The sequence below is a fragment of the Rutidosis leptorrhynchoides genome, chromosome 10 (assembly GCF_046630445.1).
Source record: "Rutidosis leptorrhynchoides isolate AG116_Rl617_1_P2 chromosome 10, CSIRO_AGI_Rlap_v1, whole genome shotgun sequence".
Taxonomy (NCBI): Eukaryota; Viridiplantae; Streptophyta; class Magnoliopsida; order Asterales; family Asteraceae; genus Rutidosis; species Rutidosis leptorrhynchoides.
In genome coordinates this window covers 90,534,490-90,554,398 of record NC_092342.1, presented here as the reverse complement: position 1 = coordinate 90,554,398, position 19,909 = coordinate 90,534,490, and the positions used below count along the sequence as shown (strand labels likewise).

The window sequence follows — 19,909 nt, the reverse complement described above, 5'->3', positions numbered from 1 at the left end:
CTTCAACGACATCATCGTTAGCTACGAAATAATTTTACAAACTAAACGCAATAAAATACATTGAAAACCAAACCCCCGACGCGAAGCGAGGGTTCCACAACTAGTTAAGAAACATTAATCACTTAAGCATATATAAATACTCTTGTTCTGTAGGTAAATGAACATGAAATTTTTTTTCGTTCACCCGTTTAATCATTTAAACATATACTCCTTGATTTTTGGAGTTATAAACGATTATATAGTAAACAAGTTATGTCTTGAGAGGTAGAGGACAAAAATTCTAAGATTATAGAATTAAAGTATTACTTCTTTTATGTCAATCGAGAATTGATATTTTCAACATTACTTTTTGATAAATTCACTTATATTTACTAATATACCTAAGTTATGTCTTACACAATTTTTTGATAGAATTTTTTTTTTTTTGAACGGCCACAATTTTATTAATCAAAAAGGCTACCTAGCGAGCAACTAGGATAGCCCAACGATACAAAATATTACAAAGGCTTTATTAGCCAATAGTTCCAATTTAATTGACGCTTACCTCTATCATTTAACCAACTAAAAGAATATATACGAACGCAATCAAATAAAACATTCTTCTTCAGAGAACCCGAGTTAAAAAGGACTCCGTTCCTATATCTCCATAAAATTCATGTTGTAGATGCAGCAATGGTGTACATCCTTGTATTGATATCTACTTTGTCTTGATATCTACTGACTCATTCCAAGCTTCAAACCATACTATAAAACTGCTCCAATCATAAATATGTTGCAAATCTTTGTCAATCCATCTTGAAATACTCCTCCATAGCTCTGTTGCAATAGGACACTCGAACAAAACATGTTTCAAACTCTCAACATGCACACTACAAGAATCGTAATTTAAATGCTCGATCTCAATACCTCTATGGGAGATATTGAGACGAGTAGGAAGTCGATCCCTTGCCAACCTCGAAACGAAGATATTGATTTTACGCGGAAGCACTTTCATCCATAGCGTACTAGGATCCGAAGATGGTAAATAAATGCCATCGATATGCAATATGGTACCACTAATCGAATACACACTATCCTCCGAAAACTCCCAGGTCCAATTATCCGAGACATCAGAAAGCACCCTGGAGCCAAGTTGATCGATTAAATTCTGCAATAAATCTGTGTTTTTTGGACCGATATCTTCACGATTCCACGACTAGGACCAGGAACCATCAACTAATCTATCCGCTAAAACACAATCTTTATTTGATTCCAACATAAACAAGTGACTGTAACAATCTTTAAGAGCATGCCCACCTTTCATGACCCGTCCTAATCCATCTGGACCAATACATTACATTTGGTTACATCGCGAGGTACTTCACCTCTATATGATACATTTTACAAACATTGCATTTGTTTTTAAAAGACAATCTTTCTTTACATCAAAAGTTGACGGCATGCATACCATTTCATAATATATCCAACTATAATTGACTTAATAATAATCTTGATGAACTCTATGACTCGAATGCAACATCTTTTGAAATATGCCATGAATGATTCCAAGTAATATCTCTAAAATGAGCAAATGCACAGCGAAAGATTTCTTTCATACCTGAGAATAAATATGCTTTAAAGTGTCAACCAAAATGTTGGTGAGTTCATTAGTTTATCATATCATTCATTCCCATCATTTTAAAAGACCACAAGATTTCATATATTGACACGCGTAACTCGCGAATTAAAATTCATTCATATGGATTGAACACATGGTAATCGACCTTAACAAGATGCATATAGAATATCCCCATCATTCTGGGACTCACATCGGACATGATAAATTCGAAGTACTAAAGCATCCGTAACTCGGATGGGGCTCGTTGGGCCCGATAGATCTATCTTTAGGATTCGCGTCAATTGGTGGCAATTATCATAAACACCAATTCTTAGGCTACCAAGATAAAAAGGGGCATATTTGGTTCGATAATCCAACCATAGAATGTAGTTTCGATCACTTGTGTCTATTTCAATATATATATATCTGATTTGTGATATATTAAATTACCCAATTTGTTATTTATGAATATTTATATAAAAAGTTTTAATATAATTAATACATACTTATAACCTTAATAATATTCTTAAAATTTTTATTTTCATAATAATTTTAATGTTAATAATATTGATAATACTAATAATAATAATAATACTGATAGTTTTAGTGATAACAAAATGATGATTTTTAATAATGATAAAATTTTTATTATTAACAATATTAATAGTGGTAATTATATTAATAATAATAATGATAATATTTATAATGATACATATGTTAATAATATTAATAATACTGCTAATAATCATAAAATGATACTAATACTAATATTAATGAAAATAATAATAAATTTTATTATTTTCATAATAATAATAATCATAATATTAATAACGATACTTAATATGATAAAATTAATAATAATTATATAAATAATACATATACTAATACTAATGATACTAATGATTATAATACTTATAAATATGGTAATAATAATAATGATTATAGGTATGGTAGTAATAACAATAATAATAATAACCATAATAATGACAATAATAATTATATTTATAGTAATAATAACATTAATAATAATCATAATAATTACTAATAATAATAATAATAATAATAGAAATGAAATTAAGAGGGTATACCCCTTTGAAAGCCTTTTCTAAAAAGAATTGCACCATATGAGACTCGAACACTCGACCTCCAGCTTAAACTGAAACACACTTTACCATCTGAGCTAACCCATTTTCCTGATTTATAACCTATTTAACTTTAATTAAACCCCTTTTCTGTTTAGTGTTCTTCTTCTTCTTAATTTCAAAATCGATCAGAGGACAATAGCAACCATAACAACGAATTGGTGGTTTCGTTTAGGATTTGTGAACAAACAGAATAACCAGGAAGTGGTGTTTGAATTAACTAAACATAATTTAAAAAAAAATTGATACACAGACATGAACACCCGTTTATGAACTCAACATCAATCTCAAAATTTTAGGATGTTTTAGACCTTAATTCCTTAATGAAATACGTTCTAAATCAAGCCTAGAAACTTTCTGTAACTTTAATTGAATTTAAAACATCACAGTTAACTAGAATTTTATGATCAACAGATTATTTGACTTTTTGATTTAAAAGTTTGACCTCGAAATTCATACTCGATAAAACGAATTGGGAGTCAATACTTTGCAGATAGTTTCAATACAGGATTTCTAACAAAATTACATTATTACATTTTGAATTTTGTTATGAAATCGAGCTTTTGGAAAAATAAAAACAAGAACAGGGGACGAGCTGTTTTCTTCACAAATTCATGTTTAATTCGTAAAATGGAGGTTGTTATAATTGTTAGTTGATTATGGTGATGAAAGAACTAATCGAGTTAACTAGTATTACTGATCAATTAGATTGATTTGTACTCCATCAAGTCGACAGTCAATATTCTATCAAATACGATAAAAAAATAAAAAATTTAAAGGTGAAAATGACTCTCTAACAGATTTTGTTTGTGTTATGGAAAGATATTTGTTCAGTACAAATTTAGAGACAGGATTAGCAATCAAAAACAGTTTGATCGATACATCTAACAAATTGTACGAATTATTTGATTCTTTTACAGTTTTAATAATAAATATAATTAATTAATAAATCTATAATTAATAATAAATATTATAATAATAATAAATTATAATGACACTAATAATTATAATAATTATATTATTACTCATAAAAATAATAGATTGTATTAATTTTTAGTAATAATTATACATCATTAATATTCAATATTAATTTTAAAAAAAAATTGTAACTAATACTAATAGTAATAGAAATAATAATAATAATAATGTTAATAAAATCAATAATAATAATAGTTGTATTAATAATAATAAATAGTAGTGATATTAAAATCATAAAATTGATAATTTTAATAAGTTTACTAATAACAATCATAATAAAACAATAACAATAATATGTTTATTAATACTAATAACAATAATAATACTAATAATTTTTGATAATATAGAAACTTATATCCAATTTCATATATGTAGATATCTATTTTATGTTAGACATAATATTATTAATAATACAATTATTAAGGCTGCTATTATGAAAGTAACAATCATAATATTAATATAACCTTTATACTTTAACTTGTAGTTACATATAATATGTAATAACTTTTATTGAATACTTATTATTTATAAATTTTATATATTATAATATACATATATCATTGATTATGCATAATAATTATATATATATATATATATATATATATATATATATATATATATATATATATATATATATATATATATATATATATATATATATATATATATATATATATATATATATATTAATAACAACCTTATTATATTATATTATTTTACATATTCAATTCTAATGATTAACTTATCAACATACACGAGAAATTATTGTAAAGCACACATTGAAAGTTAAGCAGAAATCTCCTCTAATTTTTGACTAACTCTCAATAATTGATACCTTGTTCTCACTTGTAAACTACTTTACCATTTATTCCGAATATTGTTAAAAAGAACAGATTTCTCAAATCAACGTGGACCTGAAAACAAAGACTCAAAATCATATCACAATATATCTGATAATTTAATCATTTGATATTATCTTTTAATTCCGTCGACAAATATATTAAACACATATTGAAACAATTACGTTCATGTAAAGTATTATACATCTAACACTTTATTAACATTTTCAATTAATATAATTATATATTTTTATATACATATCTATATACACATAAATGTTCGTGAATCGTTGAGCACGGTCAAAGGGTAATTGATTACATGAATATAGTTTAAAATTCTTGAGATTTAACTTAACAAACTTTGCTTATCATGTTGAGATATTATAAAGATTGAAGTTTAAATTTGGTCGGAAATTTCCGGGTTGTCACAGTACCTACCCGTTAAAGAAATTTCGTCCCCGAAATTTGATCGAGGTCGTCATGATTAACAATAAGAATGTTTTCATGACATATATGAGTTGATAAATAGGATTTTATCATCATTAAGTAATATGGATTAAACAATCCGTTTATGTGAAGAGTATGAGTGAAGTTATCACAAAAGAATGAAACCATTAAATGTAGGTTAATTTTTTAACCGGTGACATAGTCACAGTTGATTTCCGGAAATCAAGGAATTTAGAGAAAATCTTAGTAATAAGATTTGGTTCATCAGTAATGAAGAAAGTTAGGATCTTCTTGGATTAAATGCGATAATCTGTCTCGATTTCTTTGTCGGATATTTTACTATAAATCCTCCCCATTCGTTTCCTTACAATTCACACCTTCTATTCTTTCTCCTTTAATTCATACTTTGAATCATTCGTTAATATGCTCCATCCTATTCTGATCCTTAATATACTCATGACTTTCATATCTGTCATTCTTCTTTTTCATCTACCGTCGGAGGATTTCATTTATTTTTACTATTACCTTGGGATTATAGTAATTTTAATTCTTCCGTGCCTTTACGTGGCAATACGCATTGATATGCACGGTTTGTAATTTATGTGTTGTTGTCAAGCTTTATATTTTCTTTTATATTCAAGAATTCCATACTTTTGTCTCCTCTTCCCGACTTCAGGTCAAGCGAATAACGGTCCAGAATTCGTAGGTATGGATTTTGAAATGAACATAGTTAATGTTCTAAGAAGAGAATTGTAATGGCAAAATCTTGATTTGTCAAATTACCAGAATACCTCGGAAAAGACCGAATCATCAAGAAAAATATTTTTCTCGATATTTTTAGAGGTTAAATAGAATACCAGAGTCATGTAACATGACACATGATGACGTTATGATCTGTGAATCATCACGTTCCATTTAGAAACGTGATATAATCACGTTGATCAAGTGTCATTATATTATACTAACTCATGCTTCAGTTCCCAACACTACTTCAAAAACATTCATATTTTAAACTCGGAGGTTTACAGAATATAGAAACTAAACAGTTTCCTTTTTGATGTAACACAGATAGTGCAAAGAGATAAATGATTTCAGATAAGAATAGTTATGGAGATATCTTTAGACATATGGAGGATATTTATAACGAAAGATATGATGATATCTTAGAATATCTAAGATCAGAGGATGATGAAGAATATTGTCCGCAAGAGTTTTAGAGTAAGAAGTAAGGTATTCAATAATAACTTCAGCAGACACTGAATTATTTGGATTCTTTGAAGGCAGGTTTAGTCTTTGTGATTTGTCCACAGCCTCCTTCATGGTTTGCTTAATCCGTTTTCCAGTTCCAAACCTTCTCTTTTTCTGAGCTTTTCCAACACACTATTCTTTATCATCAAACTTTTGACTGTTAAGGTCGTTTACTGTTTTTGCTGCTTCATCAGCATTTTCTAAACTTCGGAGAACTAGTTCGCAGTTTAGGGTGTTTTTCAGAAACTTCACATTCGAAGTATATAAGTCTAGGAGATAGACGTTATATGTACACATATAATTGTTGGCGTAGACATGCTGTGAGATTTCAAAATACTGATTAATGAATCCCAGTAATTGGCATGGCAATTCTTGTTACAAGATGCGGATGAGTAAATGATGGGGTTTCGATAAATATAATGATTTTTTTCGAAAAGTCAAAGATCAGTGAAGTTGTTGGTAAGTTTATTGCTAATTGGTGGAATATAAAAGGTTCCCCGGTAACGATGGCGAAAGGGCAACGTATATATCGAGGTTATAATAAGGCTATTTCGTCTGAAAAGTCGAAGTTGACTTGATGGATCCGTGACAAAACTGACTACTTTGAAGAGGAGTTGAAAAGTCATTTTAGCTAATAAATGTCAAAGAGTCTGACACGGATACGTGTTAAACTATGACTTTGGTTTCAAGATTTTTTCAGGTACATAACTGTGGTTAACATGTGGTTGGATCATCATCTCGATTGTTCATTATTTGAAGTGTCTTCAGGAATTTCGAAAGATTTGAACACAAATTGTAATCGTTAATATACATATGATGTTCTAGCACAGTTTTGAAGTCAAAGTATAGCTTTGAAAGATGTAAGAATTTAAGAGTGATGTCTTCTGTTAAATCTTAACTTGGATTTGGATTTGTCAAAATCAGAATACGTAATCAAATTTGGATGAGAATGGTTGTTTTGATTTTTATAATAGAATGTATATTGTTGTAAAAGTAGTGAGTATTGTTGGTGATTGCTAAATCGGATTCGAAGAATGTAACATATTAATTGTGAATTTAGATATCTCTCGGGTATTACCTACCCGTTAAAAAAATTCCCAAGTAATGTTTTATACCAGAGGATTTTATTACAGTCCTTATGAAAATATATATGTATGTATATTTTATTCAGATGTAATACAGATTTAATGAGTTAATATCATATTAAACTCATTTGATTTTCAGCTGGAACTAGAAATGGATAATCTCTAAAATTTTAGAAATTTCATAATCTTCGCGTAAATGAAATTATGAATTAATACTTCATTATTCATTTTTATTGATATTTATTCGGTGAATGATGTTGGTGCTCGTGGAATTCTTGTGAGCTTTACAAGATACGAATGATGTTATCTGAAAAGTTTCGAGTACATCGATAATGAAAGTGTAAAATCAAACCTATATTTGAGTAATACACTTGATTTATTATGAAATGAAATTCATTGAATTGAAACAGAGATTATAATTAACGATAGTTAAGTTGTTAAGGAAGGATGTACATCTTAGCATATTAGTAATATGAATTTAATCGAGTAGTATCTACCCTTATTTGATTCATACATAAAAGCTTAGTACGAAAAGATTTATTTTGATCTCAAAATTTATATATATATAAAATATACATATAATTTCTTCAGAGGGAATGAGTTAATACTTCATAACTCGTTGATACAATATACGTGTTATTGATTCGTAATGATGTCCACGGTGATTCTTGAACTGGCGGAGCTTGTGATGTTATAGTTGCTATTGATTCTGACGACGCTGACGGCACAGTTAATGCTGTTGGTAAAACAAGTCTAGCTTGTGAATCGCGTACCATCCTTGTCAGGGTTTTTACTCTTCCTTTGGTCCACACATCTGATTTATGGTTAAGGCTAGAATAGATAATCTCTAAGACTTTGGAGATTACCTAATCGCCACAGAATATTTCTCCAATGAAGTTATAGATTAATACTTCATTGGTTATTGTTGTTGGTACTCCTTGGTATCTATGGTGCGTGTTATGTTGATGCTCGAGGTATAGATTGTGATGTTGAGGTATGGGATGTGGATGTTGTTGTTGGTGGTGATAATGGTACTGTTGGTGTTAATGATGATGGTACTGTTGATGCCGGTGATACTGCTGGTGCTTGTGGTATTGAGGCTTGCGATGTGGATGTTGTTAGTGGTACTGGTGTTGTTGATGGTGCTTGTAATCTTTGTACCATATTCTCCAAAGCCACTACCCAAGCGCGAAGCTCGTTAACTTCTTCTATTACACCGGAATGATTGTCGGTTCGGACAAGCGGATAAATAAATCTAGAATTTGATGTAGTATATAATCGTGATGAGATACTCTGGAAATGAGAGAGAAAAGGGTGTTTCGGACAGGTTCGCCGGTAAGTGCTTCAAGTTCTTCGCCAAGAGGACAATGTGGTGGATGGAAAGGATCGCCTTCCTCTTGTCTCCAATGATTAAGAAGGCTACGAACCCATCCCCAATTCATCCAGAATAGATGATGGCTGATTGGTTGATCCATTCCGGTCACACTGCTTTCGGAGCCTGAGTGGGATTCCATTTCAGAATCCGAGGGACTTGAACTAATGACGAATTCCATTTCGTACGATTGAATAAAGGATTTTTCGATATGAAATGATTTTCCGGCTATCGGGTGGTATTCTAATTACATAGAATATCTATATATATAGATCAAAAGTTTTTGTAGATTACGGAGGAATTTACGGAATATGTCAGACAAAGTTTACAGTAATAGATACGATAAGATATGATTTAGCAGATCCGCTAAGATATGAATTTTGTCTATACATTATTCATGCAATCAATGCAGCAAGACGTGTCTAGACTAAGGATGATAAGCAAGTAATTTTCGACACGAAATGATAAGCAAAACTTTTAACATGCAGACACGGTCGAAGTCCAGACCCACTAATGCATCTAAACAACTATCAGTTACACATAATAATGCAAGACCTGGTTCGCTAAGACCACCGCTCTGATACCAACTTTCATGACCCGTCCTAATCAATCTGGACGAATACATTACATTTGGTTACATCGCGAGGTCCTTGACCTCTATATGATACATTTTACAAACATTGCATTTGTTTTTAAAAGACAATCTTTCTTTACATCAAAAGTTGACGGCATGCATACCATTTCATAATATATCTAACTATAATTGACTTAATAATAATCTTGATGAACTCTATGACTCGATTGCAACATATTTTGAAATATGCCATGAATGAATCCAAGTAATATCTCTAAAATGAGCAAATGCACAGCGGGAGATTTTTTTTCATACCTGAGAATAAATATGCTTTAAAGTGTCAACCAAAAGGTTGGTGAGTTCATTAGTTTATCATATCATTCATTCCCATCATTTTAATAGACCACAAGATTTCATATATTGACACGCGTAACTCGCGAATTAAAATTCATTCATATGGATTGAACACCTGGTAACCGACCTTAACAAGATGCATATAAAATATCCCCATCATTCCGGGACTCACATCGAACATGATAAATTCGAAGTACTAAAGCATTCGTAACTCGAATGGGGCTCATTGGGCCCGATAGATCTATCTTTAGGATTCGCGTCAATTGGGGCAATTATCATAAACACCAGTTCTTAGGCTACCAAGCTAAAAAGGGGCATATTCGGTTCGATAATCCAACCAAAGAATGTAGTTTCGATCACTTGTGTCTATTTCGTAAAGCATTTATAAAGCGCATGTATTCTCAGTCCCAAACATATATATTGCAAAAGCATTTAAAAAGGGAGCAAATGAAACTCACGATTCTGTATTTTGTAGTAAAAATACATATGACGTTATTGAACAACTGAACAAGGCAGGGTTGGCCTCGGATTCACGAACCTATATAATTCGTATATATATTAAAACATATAATCGTAATTGAACAAATTTATATATTATATCCTAAATTATATATTATATATATTTAATTTATATATATATATTCAAAATGATTAATATTTATATAGTTATATTAATATATATATATATATATATATATATATATATATATATATATCTGATTTGTGATATATTAAATTACCCAATTTGTTATTTATGAATATTTATATAAAAAGTTTTAATATAATTAATACATACTTATAACCATAATAATATTCTTAAAATTTTTATTTTCATAATAATTTTAATGTTAATAATATTGATAATACTAATAATAATAATACTGATAGTTTTAGTGATAACAAATTGATGATTGTTAATAATGATAAAAAATTTTATTATTAACAATACTAATAGTGGTAATTATATTAATAATAATAATGATAATATTTATAATGATACATATGTTAATAATATTAATAATACTGCTAATAATCATAAACTGATGCTAATACTAATATTAATAAAAATAATAATAAATTTTATTATTTTCATAATAATAATAATCATAATATTAATAACGATACTTAATATGATAAAATTAATATTAATTATATAAATAATACATATACTAATACTAATGATTATAATACTTATAAATATGGTAATAATAATAATGATTATAGGTATGGTAGTAATAACAATAATAATAATAACCATAATAATGACAATAATAATTATATTTATAGTAATAATAACATTAATAATAATCATAATAATTACTAATAATAATAATAATAATAATAATAATAATAATAATAATAATAATAATAATAATAATAATAATAATAATAATAATAATGGAAATGAAATTAAGAGGGTATACCTCTTTGAAAGCCTTTTCTAAAAAGAATTGCACCATATGAGACTCGAACACTCGACCTCCAGCTTAAACCAAAACTTACTTTACCATCTACGCTAACCCATTTTCCTGATTTATAACCTATTTAACTTTAATTAAACCCCTTTTCTGTTTAGTGTTCTTCTTCTTCTTAATTTCAAAATCGATCAGAGGACAATAGCAACCATAACAACGAATTGGTGGTTTCGTTTAGGATTTTTGAACAAACAGAATAACTAGGAAGTGGTGTTTGAATTAACTAAACAGAATTTAAAAAAAATTGATACACAGACATGAACACCCGTTTATGAACTCAACATCAATCTCAAAATTTTTGTATGTTTTAGACCTTAATTCCTGAATGATTCTAAATTAAGCCTAGAAACTTTCTGTAACTTCAATTGAATTTAAAACATCACAGTTAACTCGAATTTTATGATGAACAGATTATTTGACTTTTTGATTTAAAAGTTTGACCTCGAAATACATACTCGATAAAACGAATTGGGAGTCAATACTTTGCAGATAGTTTCAATAGAGGATTTCTAACAAAATTACATTATTACATTTTGAATTTTGTTATGAAATCGAGCTTTTAGGAAAATAAAAACAAGAACAGGGGACGAGCTATTTTCTTCACAAATTCATGTTTAATTCGTAAAATGGAGGTTGTTATAATTGTTAGTTGATTATGGTGATGAAAGAACGAAACGAGTTAACTAGTATTACTGATCAATTCGATTGATTTATACTCCATCAAGTCGACAGTCAATATTCTATTAGATACGATAAAAAAATAAAAAATTTAAAGGTGAAAATTGTAGTGACCCGAACTTTTCCATGTTTATATATATATATATATATATATATATATATATATATATATATATATATATATATATATATAATGAAATCGGTATATTTACATGATTAAATGTTTTCAACATGTTAAGCAATCAAACTTGTTAAGACTTGATTAATTGAAATGAGTTTCATGTAGACAATTGACCACCCAAGTTGACCGGCGATTCACGAACGTTAAAACTTGTAAAAACTATATGGTGATATATATATATATGGACATATATATAGTTAACATGATATTATGATAAGAAATTATCTCACTAGGTATATTAACAATGAGTTATATACATAAAATGAGACTATTGAATTAAGAAACTCGAAACGATATATATAACGATTATCGTTATGACAACATCTTACTAAGTACATATGTATCATATTAAGATATTGTTACACTATATTTAACATGATAAAATGATAATTAAGTATATCATTGAGTGTATTAACAATGAACTATACAAGTAAGATGAGACTACTAACTTAAGGATTTCAAAACAATATATATATGTAACGATTATCGTTGTAATAGTATTTTAATATATATATATATATATATATATATATATATATATATATATATATATATATATATATATATATATATATATATATATATATATATATATATATATATATATATGATGTTAAGATATATTCATACACCATGTTATCATCTCATTTAAGTATAATAACAATGAATTAATTACAGTTAACAAGATCGTTAACTTAAAGGTTTCAAAACAACACTTACATGTAACGACTAACGATGACTTAATGACTAAGTTAAAATGTATATACATGTAGTATATTTAGATTTATTTGTACACTTTTGAAAGACTTTAAGACACATATCAAGGTACTTCTACTTAACAAAAATGCTTACAATTACATCCTCATTCATTTTCATCAACAATTCTACTTGTATGCACCCGTATTCGTACTCGTACAATACACGGCTTCTAGATGTATATACTATTGGTATATACACTTCAATGATAGCTCCTTAGCAGCCCATGTGAGTCATTAAATATGTGGGAACCATCATTTGGCAACTAGCATGAAATATCTCACAAAATTACAAAAAAATATTATAAATCATTCATGAATTATTTACATGAAAACAAACTTACACATCCTTTATATCTAATCCATATACCAATGACCAAAAACACCTACAAACACTTTCATTCTTCAATTTTCTTCATCTAATTGATCTCTCTCAAGTTCTATCTTCAAGTTCTAAGTGTTCTTCATAAATTCTATAAGTTCTAGTTTCATAAAATCAAGAATACTCTCAAGTTTACAAGTCTACTTCCAAGCTTTCTAATCCATTTCAAGTGATCATCCAATCTCAAGAAACCTTTGTTATTTACAGGAGGTTATATTTCTTATTCAAGGTAATATTCATATTCAAACTTTGATTCGATTTCTATAACTATAAACTATCTTAATTCGAATAAAAATCTTACTTGTACTTGTTTTCGTGTCATGATTCTACTTCAAGAACTTTCAAGCCATCCAAGATCATTTGAAGCTATATCATTTCTTGTCACTTCCAATAGGTTTACCTACTAAACTTGAGGTAGTAATGGTGTTCATAACATCATTCGATTCATATATATAAAACTATCTTATTTGAAGATTTGAACATGTAATCACTAGAACATAGTTTAGTTAATTCTAAACTTGTTCGCAAACAAAGTTAATCCTTCTAACTTGACTTTTAAAATCAACTAGATACATGTTCTATATCTATATGATATGCTAACTTAATGATTTAAAACCTGAAAACACGAAAAACACCGTAAAACCAGACATACGCCGTCGTAGTAACACCGCGGGCTGTTTTGGGTTAGTTAATTAAAAACTATGATAAACTTTGATTTAAAAGCTATTCTTCTGGGAAAATGATATTTCTTATGAACATGAAACTATATCCAAAAATCATGGTTAAACTCAAAGTGGATGTATGTTTTCCAAAATGGTCATCTAGACGTCGTTCTTTCGACTGAAATGACTACCTTTACAAAAATGACTTGTAATCTGTATTTCCGACTATAAACTTATACTTTTTCTGGTTAGATTCATAAACTTAAGTTCAATATGAAATCATAGCAACTTGAATCACTCAAAATGGATTTAAAACGAAGAAGTTATGGGTAAAGCAAGATTGGATAATTTTGCTTGTTGTAGCTACGTGAAATTTGTAACAAATCTATACAAATCATAACTTAACTAACTTATATTGTATTATACATGTATTCTAACATATATTATGTGATGACCCGAAAATTTCTAACCAAATTTAAACTTAATCTTTAACGTTTCCGACATGATAAGCAAAGTCTATGAAGTTGAATCTCAAAATTTTGAATTATTCAATTACCCTTCGATTGTTCTCAACGATTCGCGAACAATTATATGTAAATAGGTACATATACTATAACTTGAAAACATAACAAAATGTTAAGTAAATAATATTGTGCATTAAACTTATTGGTTTGATTATCTGATTGATATATTCAACTACAGAATTAAAAGATTATGCCAAATGATTGAATTAAAAGATATTTAATGAGTCACTTAAGGATTATGATATTATTACGGGTCTCTGTTGTGAGGTCCACGTTGATTTGGGAAATCATTCATTCTTAACGGTATTCGGAATAAATGGTAAAGTGTTTATTTAAATAACATAATTTGGACACATACAATAATAAGGAATATTAACTGTTGGAATTAGATATATGAATAACTTGCGATATGTATTTTAAAACGTGTTTATTAATATTGAAAATATATATTTAACAATATGATAAAATATAATATTAACCTGGTCATAAAAATGAATTGTTATTATATATATATTAACAAATAGCGAGACGATGATTTATAGAAGTAAATGACCAAAATACTCGAAAGTTTAAGATATACTTTGAGTGGTATAGTTTAGGGATAATTTAAGGCTATATTTTGACAAAGGTACGTGACAGGAAACGTAAAATGCAAGTTTTCTCAGTGTACGAAAGGACATTTGAAAAACCGGAACCGGGACAAAAGTCGAGTGATGACGTACGACTTATCAGAACAAAAATTACAAGTCAACTATGCATGTGAATTTAATATAATATATAATTAATTAAGATTAATATTATTATTATTATTATTAAGATTAATATTATTATTAATCTTATTATTATTAATATTATTAATTAGTATTATACATAAAATACTACGATGAGGTTATGAGCGTGTCACTTTCAAAATGGTTTTCAAGCGGGATATAGCTAAGGAAATTATGGCTTATTGCCAAGGAGGTTATGGGTAATGTTCGGGGGTATATTTGTGAATCAAACCTAGTGTTTATCATCTCCGTTACGTCTACGCACTTTCCTACAATATAGAATCTCAATACTGATACGTTGAGATCTACGATTAATTGGTAATCCGAGTTTCGGTCACATTTTGGTGAACAACTTTATATGCTGCTAAGGTGAGTTTCATATGCTCCCTTTTTAATTGCTTTTGCAATCTATATTTTTGGGCTGAGAATACATGCACTTTATTTTAAACGCAATGGATACAAGTACATACTAAATTCTACACTGAGTTTGAACCGAAAATCCCTTAGCTTTGGTAACTAGTAACTACCAGTTATAAGAATTGGTGGGCGCGAGTAGTTGTATATGGATCCATAGGGCTTGACATCCCCGTCTGTTCCAGGTATAGAAACCCTAGCCTGAACTATAAAACAGACGTATGCTATTTGAGTTTAGTACACGTTGGATTGTGTGTATTGTACATGTCAGTTGCATGTATGTTAAAATAGGGGTACTTATTATAACGTTAAAGTTTAGTTACCAGGGTGCTCTGTTACGTAGAATCTATTGACAAACTTTTGATAAACGTTTCTGGATAAAACTACTGAAATCTTGTGATCCACTTTTATATACAGATTATGCGAAACACTAAAACTATGAACTCACCAACCTTTGTGTTGACACTTGTTAGCATGTTTATTCTCAGGTTTCCTAGAAGTCTTCCGCTGTTTGCTTATATGTTAGACAAGCTATGTGCATGGAGTCGTACATGGCATATTTTTCAAGGAAATGTTGCATTCACCAAATCATCACCATGTATCTTATTTTGACTGCATTGTCAACGGAAGTACTATTATAAACTATTATTTACAGTGATTGTCTATATGTAGAAATCATCAGATGTCGAAAACCTTTGATTTAAATATTCATTTATGGTGTGCCTTTTCAAAAGAATGCAATGTTTACAAAACGTATCATATAGAGGTCAAATACCTCGCAATGAAATCGATGAATGACGTGTTCGTCCATATGGATTTGGAGCAATCGTCACAGTTGGTATCAGAGCGTTGGTCCTAGTGAACCAGGTCTTGCATAAGTGTGTCTAACTGATAGTTGTTAGGATGCATTAGTAAGTCTGGACTTCGACTGTGTCTGCATGTCAAAAGTTTTGCTTATCATTTCTTGTCAGAAATTACCTGTCTATCATCTTAAGTCTAAACGCGTCTTATTGCATTGATTGCATAGATAGTGTATAGACAAAATTCATATCTTGGCATATCTATTACAGTAAACTTTGACTGCCATCTTCCGAAAATTTCTCCGTAATTTACGGGATTTTGGTATTATATATACATATGTAAATTATGTATTGAAGAGTACCAATCAAATTCTATAATCTATTTCATATCAAAAATCATCTCTCTAATTATACAAGATGGATCCCGTATCTAGTTCAAATTCCTTAAATTCCGACAGCTATTCCGATATGGATATTCACCTGAACTCTGAAGAAAGTGTAACCAGAATGGATCAACCAATCAGCCATCACCTATTCTGGATGAATTGGGGATGGGTTCGTAGCCTACTTAATCATTGGAGACAAGAAGAAGGTGATCCCTTCCATCCACCACATTCACCTCTTGGCGAAGAACCTGAAGCACTTACCGGCGAACCTATTCGTAATACTATTTTCTCTCTCATTTCCAGAGTATCTCATCATGATTATATACTATCCCATATTATAAATCTTATTTATCCAATCGTCCGAACCACCGATCATCCCGGTATAATAGAAGAAGTCAACGAGCTTCGTGCTCGGGTAGTGGCTTTGGAGAATATGGTGCAAGGGTTACGAACACCAGCAGCAGCACCCGCAGCATAACCGGTACCACCATCATCCACACCAACAAGATCATTACCACCACCAACAACCACATCCGCATCACACGCCTCAACATCACAATTTGTACCTCAGATATCAACATCATACGCACCATAGGTACCAAGAAGTACCAGCAATGACAAACGATGAAGTATGGATTCATAACTTCATCAGAGAAACATTCTACGGCGATTATGTAATTTCTAAAGTTTAGAGATTATCTATTCTAGCCTTAACCCTAAATCAGATAGAGTAGAAACCCTTATCCGAATGGTGTAAAATACAAGCTAGACTTGTTTTACCAACAGCATCAACAGTACCCTTAGCCTAACCAGCACAGTCAGTGCCATCAACATCGTCAGAATCAGCAGCACCTCTAACATCACAAGCTCCGTCAGTTCAAGAAAGCACCGTGGACATCATTACGAGTCAACAACGAGTATATTGTATCAATGAGTTATGAAGTAATAACTCAATTCATCTAAAGAATTTATATGTATATCTTATATATATAAATTTTAAAACCATCATAAATCTTTTCGTACTAAGCTATTACGTGTGAATTTTAAGCGGTAGATACTACTCGGTTAATTCATATTACTAATATGCTATGATGTACATCCTTCGTTAACAACTTAACCATCGTTAACTACAAATATCTGTTTCAACTCAATGAATTCCATTTCATAATGAACTTAGTGTATTAATCAATTACATGTCTGATTTTACACTTTTATCTTCGATGTACTCGAAACTTTCTAGAAAACATCATTTATAACTTATGAAGTTCATAAGAATTCCATGAGCATCAACATCCTTCACCGAGGAATAAGAATAAATAATGAAGTATTGATTTCATTAGTGAAATACTCCGCGGAGATTATGTAATCCTTAATGATTTAGAGATTATTCATTCAATTCAAAAATCAAATGAGCTTAATATGATATTAACTCATCAAATCTGTATTACATATGAAGAAAATATACATACATATATTTTCATAAAGACGGTAATAAAAAAATTCTTTTGTACAAAGTATTAATTGTGAAATCTTTAACGGTTAGGTAATACTCGGGAAATATATAAGTTCACAATTAATATGTTATACTGTACATTCTTCAACTTTGATTCAAAAATTATTAACTATGCTCACAGCGATATACAATCGTTTCCATACAAATTCAATTACATATTCTGATTTTGAAAAATCAGAATTCAAGCCAAGATTTTACAGAAAACATCACTCTTAGATTCTTACATCTTTCAAATGCTATACTTTGACTTCAAAACTGTGCTAGAACATCACTTCTATTCATAAACCCAGAAAAAAGAAAGAAAAAAAAAATTGTGTCGTTCAAAATTCTAGAACATCATATGTATCTTGACAATTACAATCTTCATGCAAACCCTTCAAACTTTTGAAAACACCTCGGATTGATAACCAACGATTCGGTTATGATAACTTTGAATGCTGATGAAGCAGCAAAAACTGTAAACGACCTTAACAGCCAAAAGTTTGATGATAAAGAATAGTGTGTTGGCAAAGCTCAGAAAAAAAAAGGTTTGGAACTGGAAAACGGATTGAGCAAAGTATGAAGGAGGCTGTGGATAAATCACAAAGACTAAACCTGCCTTCAAAGAATCCAAATTATTCAGTATCTGCTGAAGCCATTAACGAATACCTTGCTTCCGAATCTAAACCCTTACGGACAATATTCTTCATCATCCTCTGATATTAGAAATTCTAAGATATCATCGTATCTTTCATTATAAATATCCTCCATATTTCTGGAGATAATTTCATAATCATTCTCATCGAAAATCAATTTTCTCCTTGCGATATCTGTGTAACATCATAAAAGAAACTATTTTAGTTTCTAAATTCTGAAACCTTCGAGTTTAAAATATGAATATTTTTGAAGTGGTGTTAGGAACTGAAGCATGAGTTAGTATAATATAATGACACTTGATCAATGTGATTATATTACAGTAAGTCATGCTGAGTTTCTAATGGAACGTGATAAAGGTTCACAGATCCCACCCTCATCATGAACCATGTTACATAACTCTTTCATTCTATATAATCTCTAAATATATCAAGAAAATATATTTCTTGATGATTCGGTCTTTTCCGGATATTCTGGTAATTTGATAAATCAAGATCGTGCCATTACAATTCCCTTCTTAGAACATTAACTATGTTCATTTCAAAATCCATACCTACGAATTCTGGACCATTATTCGCTTGACTTAAAGTCGGGAAGAGAAAATGAAAGCATGAAGCTCCGAAATATAATGGAAAATATAAAGCCCTATAACAACCCCGAAATTAAAAACCGTGTATATCAATGCGTATAGCAATATAAAGACACGGGAGAATGAAAAACACTATAACCCCAAGTTAATGGTAGAAGAAAATAACTTCCTCTGGTGGTAGATGAAAAAGAAGAATGACAGATATGAAAGTTAGGAGTATATCAAGAATCAGAACTGGATGAAGCATTTCACAATCTTTTGGAAGTATAAAATGAAGAAGAAGATGTACGAGTGGTGAAAATAATGAAACGGAAGTGTTTAATTTATAGCAAAATATCAGACATAGCAATCGAGGCAGATTACACATTTAATCAAAGAAAATCCTAATTTACGCAAATTCCGAAGAATCAAATCTTATTTAGATAATGAAGATTTTCTATTCCTTAAATTCCGAAAATCAATCGTTACTACGTCAACAGTTAAGGCGAATCTCTATTCCTTCAAATTCACT

At 29.5% G+C, this 19,909-nt stretch overlaps 1 protein-coding gene across 1 annotated transcript in view; it reads right to left on the bottom strand.

Annotated features, from left to right (window-relative positions):
* Window positions 1-697: 697 nt before the first annotated feature.
* LOC139870444 (uncharacterized) overlaps window positions 698-19,909 on the bottom strand; it is a 76,352-nt gene continuing 57,140 nt past the window's right edge. The window contains exon 4 of the mRNA XM_071858251.1: window positions 698-1,195. Coding sequence (XP_071714352.1) covers window positions 698-1,195 — 498 coding nt within the window. The remainder of the gene's footprint in view (window positions 1,196-19,909) is intronic.